The sequence below is a fragment of the Dermacentor andersoni genome, chromosome 2 (assembly GCF_023375885.2).
Source record: "Dermacentor andersoni chromosome 2, qqDerAnde1_hic_scaffold, whole genome shotgun sequence".
NCBI classification, from domain to species: domain Eukaryota; kingdom Metazoa; phylum Arthropoda; class Arachnida; order Ixodida; family Ixodidae; genus Dermacentor; species Dermacentor andersoni.
The window spans coordinates 160,013,116-160,025,693 of record NC_092815.1 but is presented as its reverse complement, the minus strand read 5'-3'; the positions used below and the strand labels follow the sequence as shown (position 1 = coordinate 160,025,693).

Here is a 12,578-nt window from a genome sequence, read left to right as displayed (position 1 = left end):
ATATATACTCACAATATGAAGAAAAAAAAAAAAAAGCTGCCTTTCTATGCCCATACTGCTGAGAAATGTGAATGCATCATAGTGTTTACATGGTGCCCATACTGGTGGGGAACATTTGAGGAGAAATTATGACTCGGCATATAAAAAATTATTGGATGTTTCTTCTGTTTTCAAATTATGTACTCTAGATCAAGTCATGTAGCACAGCTGCTTACGTAAAATGTTATGAAAATATCTTTCCCAGCAACAGGCAGAATCATGGGAACCATGAGTTGCCGTGACTGTACATTAGTAGCTAAATGGTGTTATGCGTTCAGCTGCTTGCACAGCTGTAACATTAAGCTACTACAATGAAGAGGAGCTAGCTCGAAAAAGAACCAGTGCCTACAGAGTTTGCTGAGCCCTAGACCATTTGGCAACAAGGTTTCTCAATGTGCAGATAATCATTGCCCATGAGATGAACGAAAAATCAAAGAAAGCTTTGCAGCTCACAATGCCCATCCATGCACATATAATGCATATTAATATGACAACATAATGAAAAGAGCAGCATTCTCTACGATGCGTCATATTTGCCTTGAATAAAGTTGCAGGCAGCATGCTGACAAAACAAATTCAAAAGCATATGAAACGCGAAGCGCACGAGCACAAGCCAACCCGCTACAGTGAACGCCACCATCGGAATCGAAAGAGAAGCAAAAGCAAAATGAGGCAAAAGATAGAACATATGCAGGCAGAGAATTAAAAGAAGGCCTTCAAAGGCCTACTTACTAGAACAGGCGGGGGGTTAATCCTGAAATACTATATAGGGCAGAGCAGGGGAAAGGAGGACAAAGAAAGAAGGGCAAAGAAAGGAGAAAACAAGAGAAAAGAAGAATGATTGAATCATTTTGATTAAAAACACAAAGGAAAGATGGGGCTCCACACCCGCCAAAGCTTTGTCGTGCCCAATATTGTAACATTTTATAAATGCCACATAACCACTACACTGGTATATTATGCAACAGACTGACCATGCAACAGGTATGGCAAGTACAAACCTTGCAATATATCCACGCTTGCAAGCATGGAAGCGAACTTACTACTCTAAGCACTACTGACTGTTCTACTCCAAGACAGGTTGGATCGGTGCAAGCCATTCGGACTACTTAGACCAAAAAAAGAGTCAATACAAAAGATAAATAATCTTTCATAAAGGCGTTGCATAGGGCAGCGTTCATAACCCCTATACCAAGCAGCAAGTTAATCCTTGTTGGTTGAGGACAGGCAACACAATTTTGTAACCCTCTACGTATATTACTATGTAAGTTTCTTGAATACAACATGGGCCAACTTACATAGAGTATATGCTAAGGTTGGTCACTAAATTGCAATCTATAGCTGAGTGTTCAATCTTTCATTCAGCAACTTGTAATGCTCAGAGCAGCAAATGTACTGACAGCATTCTAAGAGACAAGCAAAGTGTTTAGACCTCTTTCATAACTCTAAAATCAGCTTCTCTGCATTGTAGCCTTTCGTAATATTTGACAAGGCCTCTCTTTGGAGCACTGGTCAAGTGCAGCCTCAGAAGCCAGCATGCACAATGGAGAGCAACAACACGTGTCATGTTGTACACGACATCAGTGTTGCACTTAACCTGCATCTAAAGTCATTGCAATTCTCTGCCAAGCTGGAAGAAAAAGATGCAGCATAAAAAAAAGTTTGTTTGAATTACAGAAGGGGGTTCACACTGTGCAACCAGAAAGCTGCTAGTGCACCAAACATCACACAGCAGTAGGATGGTTCAAACTGAATCAAATGTTGAAGCTCAGTCACTCCTTGGTGGCAGTTGGCCATGACGTATTAAAGTTGTCTAGAACTTGTGGTGTTATATACTGTAAATAGTAAAGACAGGCAATTTCTGCGACTGGTTTGTTAAGAACCAAAGAAAGTGCACTGAACTCCTAAACTGTCACACAAATACCACTGATAAGACATAATACAAGCTTTCGGTATACCAGGTGTACAAGACATTTGAGGACATGGCTTTCAATTTGCCATAGACATCAACATTCTCAATTTATCTGACTAGGCACTTATCTTTGACTTCAACATTCCCTGTCAGCTATCTAGCACATTCATTCCAGGGTATCAGCTTCTAGTCTGACACAGGAGATGAAGCCCCTCACTGTCCTAGTTGTCACATACGGCAATTATGGCAACTTGAAGATCACCATATCTTTAAATGATGCTAAATTCTTTCTTTTTAGAGTAAGACTCCGTCTTATGGCCAATTATCGTCTGCGACAAAGTGACAATCACTGCCAGCAGTCAGATGCCACTCAGGCGGTCGAGTTTCTCCAGCAGACGGAAGCCACGATGAGTGAGAACCCTGAAATGCCAACTATGGCCACTGCCGAACAGCTTTATATAGCAGAATCAACAGTCAAGCTTTCGGTGCACAATATGATCAGGGTAACTGAAGAGTGACTTGCTGTGGACTTCTGCTGCCAAGTCATGCTCAATGTGGCGTTCTAGTTTCCACTATAAACCTGCTTCGCTGCTGTGTATTAGGGGCGTCACTGATAGGAAGACTCACACACAAAAACACAATGCTAAAAACTCACTAAAGGCTGATATTGTGAAACCACCACCTAAAATCAACACATACTATCTGATTAGAACATGCAGCTGCATCTCGCAAGCAATGCGGACTTGCTGCAAACAGTAATTGAGCATTCCTGCTAATTTTTATGTGCAGTAGGTGTAACAGCAGACACAAACTTGATAGGGTAGCTAGTTGAGCCAGATAGCACAATCTTTTTTTTTATTGCTTGAGATAAATGAGATAGAAGTGGAAGTTCCTTACGCTTGCGCAAACCCTTTGCCTTTCGAATGGTAGGAATGAAGAAATATGTGCACACATTGTGAAAGTTGGCACACAGACGGAAATCGAGAGTTTTAGCTTGTCTGTATATGTATTACTCTTTACAGAAATGCTAGGTTACGGTAAACACAAACTGCAGTAACAAAGCTGCTGGCGACATCTTTTGATGCTTTGCCCAATGACGCATGAAATGATTTTGTGATGCACGAGTGTTCTCGTTGAAGGGATACAGGAGAAAACAAAACAGACTGCATGTTGTTGATTTCATCATTGCCATTGCTTTACAGCAGCAGATACATATAGAATATGGTTGATTACTGCAATACTAGTTCTATGTTCTTTCCAGTTGAGGTATGTGCCGCATATGGCACCACATATGACTGCACACGTTCATGTCCCCGGTAACCTAGCATTCTGTGAATGATAATTATGTACATGGACAAGGTAAAACCCTCTAATAACATTGAGAATTTTTGTTTAAAACAAGACATTGAGATGGCCACTCAGACTGCATTTGCTCACTGCTAATCGCAAGATGCGTTGTCATTTCATCATTTTTGCTCAATCTAGCATGTTTCACGTTCGCTTGGCAGCAACAATGCACACTTAGTGGATGGTTGTCTTCTTAACCCCTCCCGTACAAAAAATGAGCTCAGTTCATCAAGACTTTACTTCCAGAATATATGGAGGATGAACCAATGTCGTCCAAAGATGCTTGGTGTCATAATACAGCCCTGGATCATAATATTAAGTACTCGGGGTCATCCAGTGCACAATGTTTGTAAAACAATAATGCCAGATGGCACGCATTGCCCCGGAAAGATAAGGCTCTTTGAGTGGAGGCTTGTTGCTGCGCCGACTACGCTCAACTTGAGTATGGCAGCCCCTATGGAAAGCATCACTAATTCAGCATGTGGTGTTAACACAAAAAGGAAATGTGCGCTTTCCAAAACTTAATCGTTTTCAAGTGGAAGCAATGTCGAAATGGCTTTGAATGCCTCCAGTGAGTCCTGGGCTCTCTATCTCAGCTTTGATGACAGAGAAGGGGACAGTGTGGACATCATAAGCTGCGCGTGGGCAAGACCCGACACCACAGAAAGCAATATTTCTCCTGTATAACCCGGCTATCCTTTGACTGTGTCTCCTCAAGTGAACCTCTAATTTGATGACGGAGTACTTCCTTCAATTCTTTGACTATGAGCTCACTGATCCAAAAGATGCTTATGTGCAGTGAAGCTCACTTTCAGTTACACCATAATAAATTATGCTTGTTTCGAGCAAATGACAAGTGTGGATGTGTTTTTAGACATACCTAGATTGTTTACATGAATAAAAATAATAAATACTAAGCTTTTTGCAAGTTTTTTTGGATTTTCTACCATCCTTAGAGGGTTAATGCCCTTCGAACAATTCTTAGTGAATAAGAAACCACTTGGTGAGATTATCCACTGCACAGATATTCATCTATGTAAATGTTTGCAAATTGCTATGCATACAATATGCCTGCTAAAACGAGATTTGTATCTGCCGTCTTGCCAGATAACCTTTCTAGTGAATCATTGTTTTTCATTGGTGGATTCGGAGAGACTAAGGACTATATTACACGAGTTTCATTCTTTTAGAATTACGCTTTCTGGTTGGCACTTGTGCCTAGGCTTGCAGTTGAAAGAAAAAGTGTGACATTACATTCGCTCGGTAGCCATGAGTCCCTGTACTGTGAACAGAGACTTCGCCTTATACGCCACAGCAACATCACCGCCCAATGGAAGCATTTCCATGGCAACAACATGATGAAAACTGTTTTAATAAAGATCAATTTCAGTTTTGCTGTGTGATATTAGCACTTTGTGTTTACTATTATTCCAGTCCTGCCTACTTCCTAAAAGTTGACTGCGCCTCATAGCAGTGCCACTGCATAGAAGTGTCTAAATTAACAAAGTTCCTGGTAAGGAAAATAAAAGAAAGGCCAATATATCTGTTTTTCAATAGGCTGTCAATACATAAATATACAAAAGAATAGGCTTAGGAGAGTGTAGGTGTCAGCATGCGGAAAACAATAAGCCAACAGACAAGTTGTAAATAACATGTCATCTAATAATTTAAATGAGCCTAAGCAAGAATGGAGTCAAGCCAAGGTCTGCTGTGCATGTGTTAAGCCCAGACCACACGTACGCTTGCAGACGCGTGCAAGCTCGCGTCTGCGCACCCACACATGCGCAGATGGGTGTGGCATGGCTCATACGCGTCAAAACATGGCATTATCTTGGGGAACAGCTCCTCTCTGTTATCGCGCGCTTGGGCTGCCTCGCGTCTGCGCACCTGGGTACGCAGCTACGGCGCAGAACATTCAACTCTCAGCGAAGCAGATTTATATCATGCAAGAAAGCACGTCTTCTTTCCTTATTGTGCTGATGTAACAGCTATAAAAATATATCAATTACATTTATAGATATCGAAGCATTTTGAAACACTGTGAATAACAAAGTATGAAGCGGTGTCGGCCAAGGCATTTGTGAGTGAGCCCAGTGAGCGCACCCTGTCGCACGTCTTTGTGGATGCAAACCGCCATTCCTCGTGAGGCGCGGCAGGCGCTAGGTGCTGACGCAAGGTTGTGTGCGTCTGCAAGCATACGTGTGGTCTTGGCTTTAAAAGCAGCTTCCCACAAGCACAACCAGCTTCATGTTGCTGCTTTTACAAAAAATAAAAAAAAAATAAAGAAAGTAAGTAAGAAGGAACAAAAGAAAAAGAACGCCAGCAGTGCCTAATAGGGCGTGCAGTGTCACAGGAATATAGGATGCCACATGTGATGCTGACACTGTCTTGGTTAGCAATAATGGAAAAAAAGGAAGCAACAGCACCAGTATCCACTGGGTTGATGCATTAAACACATTTATTATATCTCATCAAAGCAAGTAACTACTCAGCTGGCCTTGAACTATTCAACACAAGAAAACAGACCATGGACAATAAAATCTGGTACAGTGTAAGCGGCTCATCTGTAGATAAATAAACGCCAAAAACTGAGTGTAACAAACTCAAAAAAAGCAAAAGAAGCTTGCATAACAACTACAAAACTGACACACAAAGGAAACAAAGCAATAATCTATAACACCAATGGCTATTTTTGAAGCCTGTCATGGATGAATATCTATGAGTTTGCAAAATGCTTTGAACACAGAGCTGCATGGTGTGTATTGCACTTCCTTTATGAAAGAAAAGATAAAGATCAAGCTAGAAGCTAAAAGATACAGCCTTTGTGAGCGCTGGACGTTGCACTCATGGAAGCCCATGGGGTGTAGAGCCTCCCATCATGAAATTATCAGTTAAATGTGCCTTTCAGACTAATCGTATTTCAAGCAAGAGTAGCCTCATGCCTCTCCAGCAAGGAACACAACAGTTATTATTCTTGCACATATTCGTAACGTTCCCAACGCACACTGCCTAAGCTACTCTAACTTGCCTTGTAAAAAGCAAGAAGGTCGGCTGCAGCATTCAGATGTTTTATAATCATTGTTCCCACACAACTGAACACCCAAGACATCTAGCCAGCAGAGCTTTTGACTTGTGAAACAGGAACTGAACACCGCAACATTACAGAGACTGGGCTACACTACTGCATAATGCATCTCTGTGTGATGCAGCGTATTATTGCAAGGCCTAAAGGTTTGAAACACTGGTCCACAAAGACAATAAAAACTTGTGTGTCTTCATCATGAAGCTATATTATGAACAGGTGTTTCAATACGTGGAATGTGGGCGCATTGAGTATACATGCTGACTCAGGACGCTAACGTAGTATAAGTTTGAAGACTGAATGTCTAACTTGCTAGAGGGATAACACTGTCATTAGAAAGTATATTATTTCACATCATTTGCTAAGCCTGTGGTACTTTAAGTGCCATATTTCAGGGCAGTTTTCATACTTGAGCTAATGAGCAATGCAAATATAGAATCTAGTTAAGTGTGAGCTCAGGAGAGCCTTGAGTTTTTGAACCAGGGGCTTTCTAGCTGCGTCACTGAATGCACTGCACTAAGGCCACTTGGCATATAGCAAGAGAGTCACACAGATGTTTGACAATCCATAACAGTGTTAGCTTTACCACCATTGCATGCAGCAGCCAGAAAGCAGCATTTGTATGAACTTCCCAGCATCTTTACGGGGGCTGCTAATGCCATTCAACTGCAATGAAAATTATTTATATCTGTGAATGCTTTTTATAAGGATGAGGAAAAAATATGTCTGGGGAAAGTCAATGTCCTTGTTTGGGCTAGCTGCAGTAGTCATGTTCCCATGACTTCTCTTTTCTGCAGCTGTCTAATTATAGGGTGGGTTATACAGACACCCCTAGTTCAAGTACTTAACATCTGACAAGTAACACGTGCGACAGTGAACCAGGCACCTAAGCATGCAATGTGTTGCTGAGTCATTATCAAACCGTATGTGCTATACTTAATTAACGGGTGCAGCAAATGACAATGCGCTTATGTGTGCAACAAAAGCTGGAAATCAACACGAATTAGCAAAACACAATGGGTGCAGAATAAAGGGGGCCACAAGTCAGACACGAGCAACTGACAAACCAGAGAAAAAACAACATGACAATAACAAGGCAACTAGAACAGTTGTGCTCGATATAGCATGAGAAAACGTTTGCTCTAGTGTGGCTACTCAAGTTTTGAAACCAAGCTGAAATTTACACAAGAACAGCACTCTCCTTTGAGTTTCCAGTAGTACGAATTCCAAACAATATACAACGATGGCCACCACCAGGATGGCTTTCTAGAACTGCTGTGTATCATTAATGGCGCTTCATTCAAAGCTCACAAGCGTATTTATGCGACTAAATGGCATGAGGTGCTGTTTGCCCTGTGCAACAAAAACAGCGAGACCCAACCAGTGCTGCTGCTGGTTGCTGCCACATAGATATGATCCACAAATGGCAGCTCTTGTTGACCGTGCAACTTTTACAAGGTGTGGCTGGTACATACATCACTGGCATTTTCTGATCTGTTGATCATTGAAAGAAAACTAAGTTTGTTGATAATTGATGCACCGCAGTGACATGAAGGCTTCAAGCATACCATTTAAGGCTGCTGTGGGCATCTAATTTGATGTTTTACTTCTTCTTCTACAATATGCAGCATTATTTGATTTAAAGTGGATTTGACCTATACCTTCATTGTTCTCAAACTTTTACCAAATCTCCCTTGAGTAGTTTCATAAAAATGCATGAGAAGCTTGAAAACTTACGCATAATGAATATCTTCAGCTAAGATGTGAAACAGGCACTGTATCGCAAGCAGTACTGCTTCTGAAATATACCAATACAATGTGCCAACTTTTGCCTGTGTTTATATTGAATAAGGGTGATGTTATAATACTAGTCAAAGGCACTTTATCCCTTGTATCACATATTATGGTACTGCTTCACTGGCTTTTTTATGTCTCAAATGAAACAAGGAGTGGTTAATAAGTGCCACTATATACAAGAATGCTCATGCATGTGAAATTATTTCGCTATGAGTTCATGAATGTGCAAAGTGTGGATCTCTGGGAAAGTGAAGAGGACCTAAGCAATTCATCTTATGAACTAAACAGAGAACCTTAGAACTGAACAAAGATCCTTACAACAGCAGAGATGTGCTAGCACAGGCATATACCGAAATACCAGAAGACCAATCAAGCAGCAGCAGCACTGGTGATGACATGCTGTGATCAATTATAATGCACTAGAAGTGTTCTTGCATTTCACAACTCTTCTTTCAAAAAATAAAAGATGCAAGAATGAAGACACTTCAAAGTGATGATGAAAAGTAATGACTGCCACTGCTGACATTGTTGCACCAGCAATTTTGGTAGAACCCAGTTGGTGATTGCAAGAGTTTGCACACTTATGTTGAATGCAGTACCACCAAGATGCTGTCACTAGCAGTGCTCTTTGCAATATGCATTGCATTGTGCTTCACTGAATTTCATATTTAAAGTACCAATAGAAACTGTTTGGTAGAGAAGGAGGTCAAGAACAAGAAAAGAAAGCACAGGGAAGCACCCTACTAGGCTATTGACACTTCCCCCCTAATGCTTGTGGGTCATTTATAATGACTTTGATGCCGCAAACCAATTATAAAACTAAAGAAAGAAAAGCTACCTTCAACTATGCCACATAATGTGAAATACCAATGCTCCTTGATCTGCACAACTGTGCTAGGTGCCTTGTTCTGTAGCATAACAAAACAATAAAGCACATAAATAAAGAACACAACAGTGCAGGGTTTAGCATAAAACGCAGCTCCAATGTGCATTGCTCATTCCACTTTCAATGGCAAGTCCAGCACATTTGTACTAAGCTCATACGTTATACACCAACGCTTCAACGGATGTGAAATGAATGGATCTATATACCTTGATGCTGAAACCAAATCCTATATCACGTAATTCCATAATCATGCGATACAGATGCATCTGAGGCTGAATATACTGACACTTATTCCTAAAGCTATACTGAAGCCAATTCCTGCATCAAACAGTTCCTTCCACATCCAGTGCAGACACAATCTGTTTCGAGCTTGCCTGGTTTGCCTCATGCTACTATTGATGAGTAAACAATATATGCAGTTGTACGATTTTGCTTTGCCACTTAAAGATTGTTGTTAATGTTATCTATTAATTTCAATTAAACAAACAAAGGACTAAGGGAGTTTCAGATTCCTTAAAGAATCACTCTGCTCTCTCTCTTCACATCGGTTTGTGTGACAGTACGGGCATCATGATAAGATGCACCCCTCAGCCACTCTTCATAGCTTTGCTCATTGAGCAACAAGAGCCTGCTCATAATTTCAGAAAGCATTAACAGGGCTCACATGCTTCTGCATGGGCAAACTTCCTGAGCCGGGAATCTATACCAGCAAAGCATGCACTCAACAGGACAAAGAAGAGCCAATGCTTCAAGGCATTTCGCCTGGTTCTTGCTGTTCCAAAACAACTGGTATCCAGGGGTTAAGCAATTAAACTGAAACATTGCACATTAAGAAGCAGCCTCATGATAAAGCTTGAACAAGTTGGTTGGACTCGATTTCAACTAACGTTATGACGACTAGACTAACACTATGAAACAGATGAGGACAACACTGTCCTCATCTTTGCGTTTCTTGTCGTCTTTGTCTAGCATTCCATGCTGTCAAGTGGCAATCCCTTCACATTACTTATAACAGGTAAGGTGCTATTCTCAGAAAGGAACGAAACAGGGAGGCAGCAGACTGTCTAAGCATAAAAGGAGCGATCTTGAGGGCTAAAGTGGTGACAGCGCCTTCTGGTGGCCTCTCTCATTCACAACAAATAAGTGTGCCGCGTGTCACAAGCGACATACGGAGGCACCGCCGGTGGTACAAAAGTCGAGCCTGTGGCCCAGCTCGGAGGCGTACTGAAAGATTACCTCACACGGTGGCGGGGCACTGCGGTAGCTGGGCACAATCTTGAAGGTGACGCTACCCCGTGCATCCCTCTGCATGGTGACAAGAACAAGAAAGTTGTCAGCTGGGAGATCGGACTGGGAGGAGCTACAGAAAGCTCCGTTCCACAAGAAGTGAACATAAAGATAGCAAGGGCATCCACTGGAACTTATCAGAAGCTAAGCTAAGCATATAGTAAATGCTTGTTAATTTGAACTTCACAGGCATGCTAAGAACATCCGTAGTGCGTAAGATTTAAAAAACAACAACAATGCACATAAAAAAAAAAGATAATAATGCCCGCATTTATGGACAGCTTTCTCTGGCTATGCAGGCAAAACCACAAAACTACAGTGCATACGTGAGACCTCTGCTTAAAGGGCCCCTCACCAGGTCTGGTCATTTTGAGCTGACAAGCGCAGAGCATACAATGCACGCTAACAATCATGTTTGCAAAGAATTACATTGCTACGCGCCGCAGAAAGGTCTGAAATTTCAATCCGAATGCCGTTTTCCCTTTCCCTCGTGGCGACCACGCTCCAAGCCGGACGGTGACGTCGTGTCCCTGCGCCTACGTAGTTGTGTCCGCAGTGTGACGTTGCTCATGGTGACAGGTGACTTTAGAATTATTCAAGGCGACATCTGTTATTTGTGTGATCTGTTGCTTGAATTGATGAATTGAAGTTCAGAGAAATAATAAAACACACAGACAGAATGTCTGTGTGTTTATTGTTTTACTTCGCACCAAAGCAAGAAAGATGTACTTTCGTTTCGTCTGCTTGTTCCCACGATCGTGGAGTCTCGTGCACAAGTACCGAAACTATGCCATTTTCTACCGTGTTCCAGCACATGATCATGCTCCGAGATCCGCTTGTTCTGCCTCAGTATTCATGTAGCACTGAATTATACTGCTAGTCATGTATCCTTGTGCACAGTGTGCAAAATCGTGCGTTGCACGAAACGAGACATTACAACAGCTCGCACGCAACGCCATCAGAAGAAGTGCGCAGCACCTTAAAAAAAATGTAATCAGATCTATGTGAAAGAAACAAGTGGGGTGCCTCAGAGGGGCCGGAGTAAAGGGTCTCCTGTGAATCTTGACGACCCGTAGACATATTGCTGTGCCAGTACGAGGCTCGGAAACAACAATAAATAACATAGATGCACTGCGCACCACCATAAATACACCAGTGTTATCAAGCGGGATCGGCACATTGGCTTGTCAATTGCAATCCAACCAAGCCAAGTGCTGACCAAAACGTTCACGCCCCCAACAGAGTTTTCGGACATGGAGGGGACTGTGCGTGGATACATACTACACTACAATGGCCATCAGTCTAACCCGTGCATCCGATCTCACGCTTGATCACCGAAAAGGTCTATGAGTGGGAACATATTTGTAGCAAGCTTCCCACAAAGGCTTGCCACTAGCCACTCAGTTGGCCACAGTGCTGATGTCGCTTCTTTGGGAGTGGCAACCAAAGTTGCAGTTTCATGCCAATCGACATGACGGCAACATTGTTCATGGCCGCCATGCTTGTGGCATCACACGCATGATTAATGCCCAAAGCACCATGTGGCGTTTTATATTTCCACTATAATACTGTCGTGATACATTGGTGCCAGGGGTAGGTGGCGGTGCTACAGGAATTGTGCAGGTTCGAAAAATCAGCTGCCGAAAACAATCGGTCGGCAACTGTATGGCGTTTTTGCTATCAGAATACAGTCAAACCTCGATATATCGAACACGGATATATCGAATTATTGCGTATATCGAACAATTTCTATATCACATGGAAAATCGCATGCATTTTTAATTCTTTATTTCGAACGGGGCCGGATGTAAAATGGATATATCGAACTCTGCCGCCCCAGACCAAGTGCGCTCTGTTGACAGGAGGCGAGCCTTCCCGCAACACTCTCGAAGATAGCGGCGGCGCGATCGGCGTACCAGACTGCTGCGTACGACAGCTGCCCACATCGGTTGCGCCGAGGGCGCCATTTGAACGTAGCGGCGTACACACGCGGCGGCTTGGAGCCAGCACGGCCGCCTCGATCACGCGCGCACCTATGCGCGCACGGCGGGGCAAGCCGCCTCGATCACGCGCGCACGGCGAGGCTTGCCCCCGCCGTGCGCGCGTGATCGAGGCGGCCGGGGAGCCAGTTGGAGTGCTTTGTTGGTGCTGAGCCACACATCATGTGCATTGCGGACTTCGTTGGCGGTGACGACAGCACCGGAACAGTGGCGGAGTTAACAGACGTG

The 12,578-nt window shown here is 42.8% G+C and overlaps 1 protein-coding gene across 3 annotated transcripts in view; it reads right to left on the bottom strand.

The window, feature by feature from the left end:
- The window catches only part of CASK (peripheral plasma membrane protein CASK), a 494,080-nt gene that overhangs the window by 38,426 nt on the left and 443,076 nt on the right, over positions 1 to 12,578 (bottom strand). For 2 of the 3 annotated variants that reach the window (XM_050187361.3, XM_055076095.2), the window contains 2 exons: positions 10,300 to 10,368; positions 772 to 801 (listed from right to left, as the gene is read on the bottom strand). In XM_050187361.3, coding sequence (XP_050043318.3) covers positions 772 to 801; positions 10,300 to 10,368 — 99 coding nt within the window. The remainder of the gene's footprint in view (positions 1 to 771; positions 802 to 10,299; positions 10,369 to 12,578) is intronic. The other variant, XM_055076094.2, reaches the window with a different exon arrangement.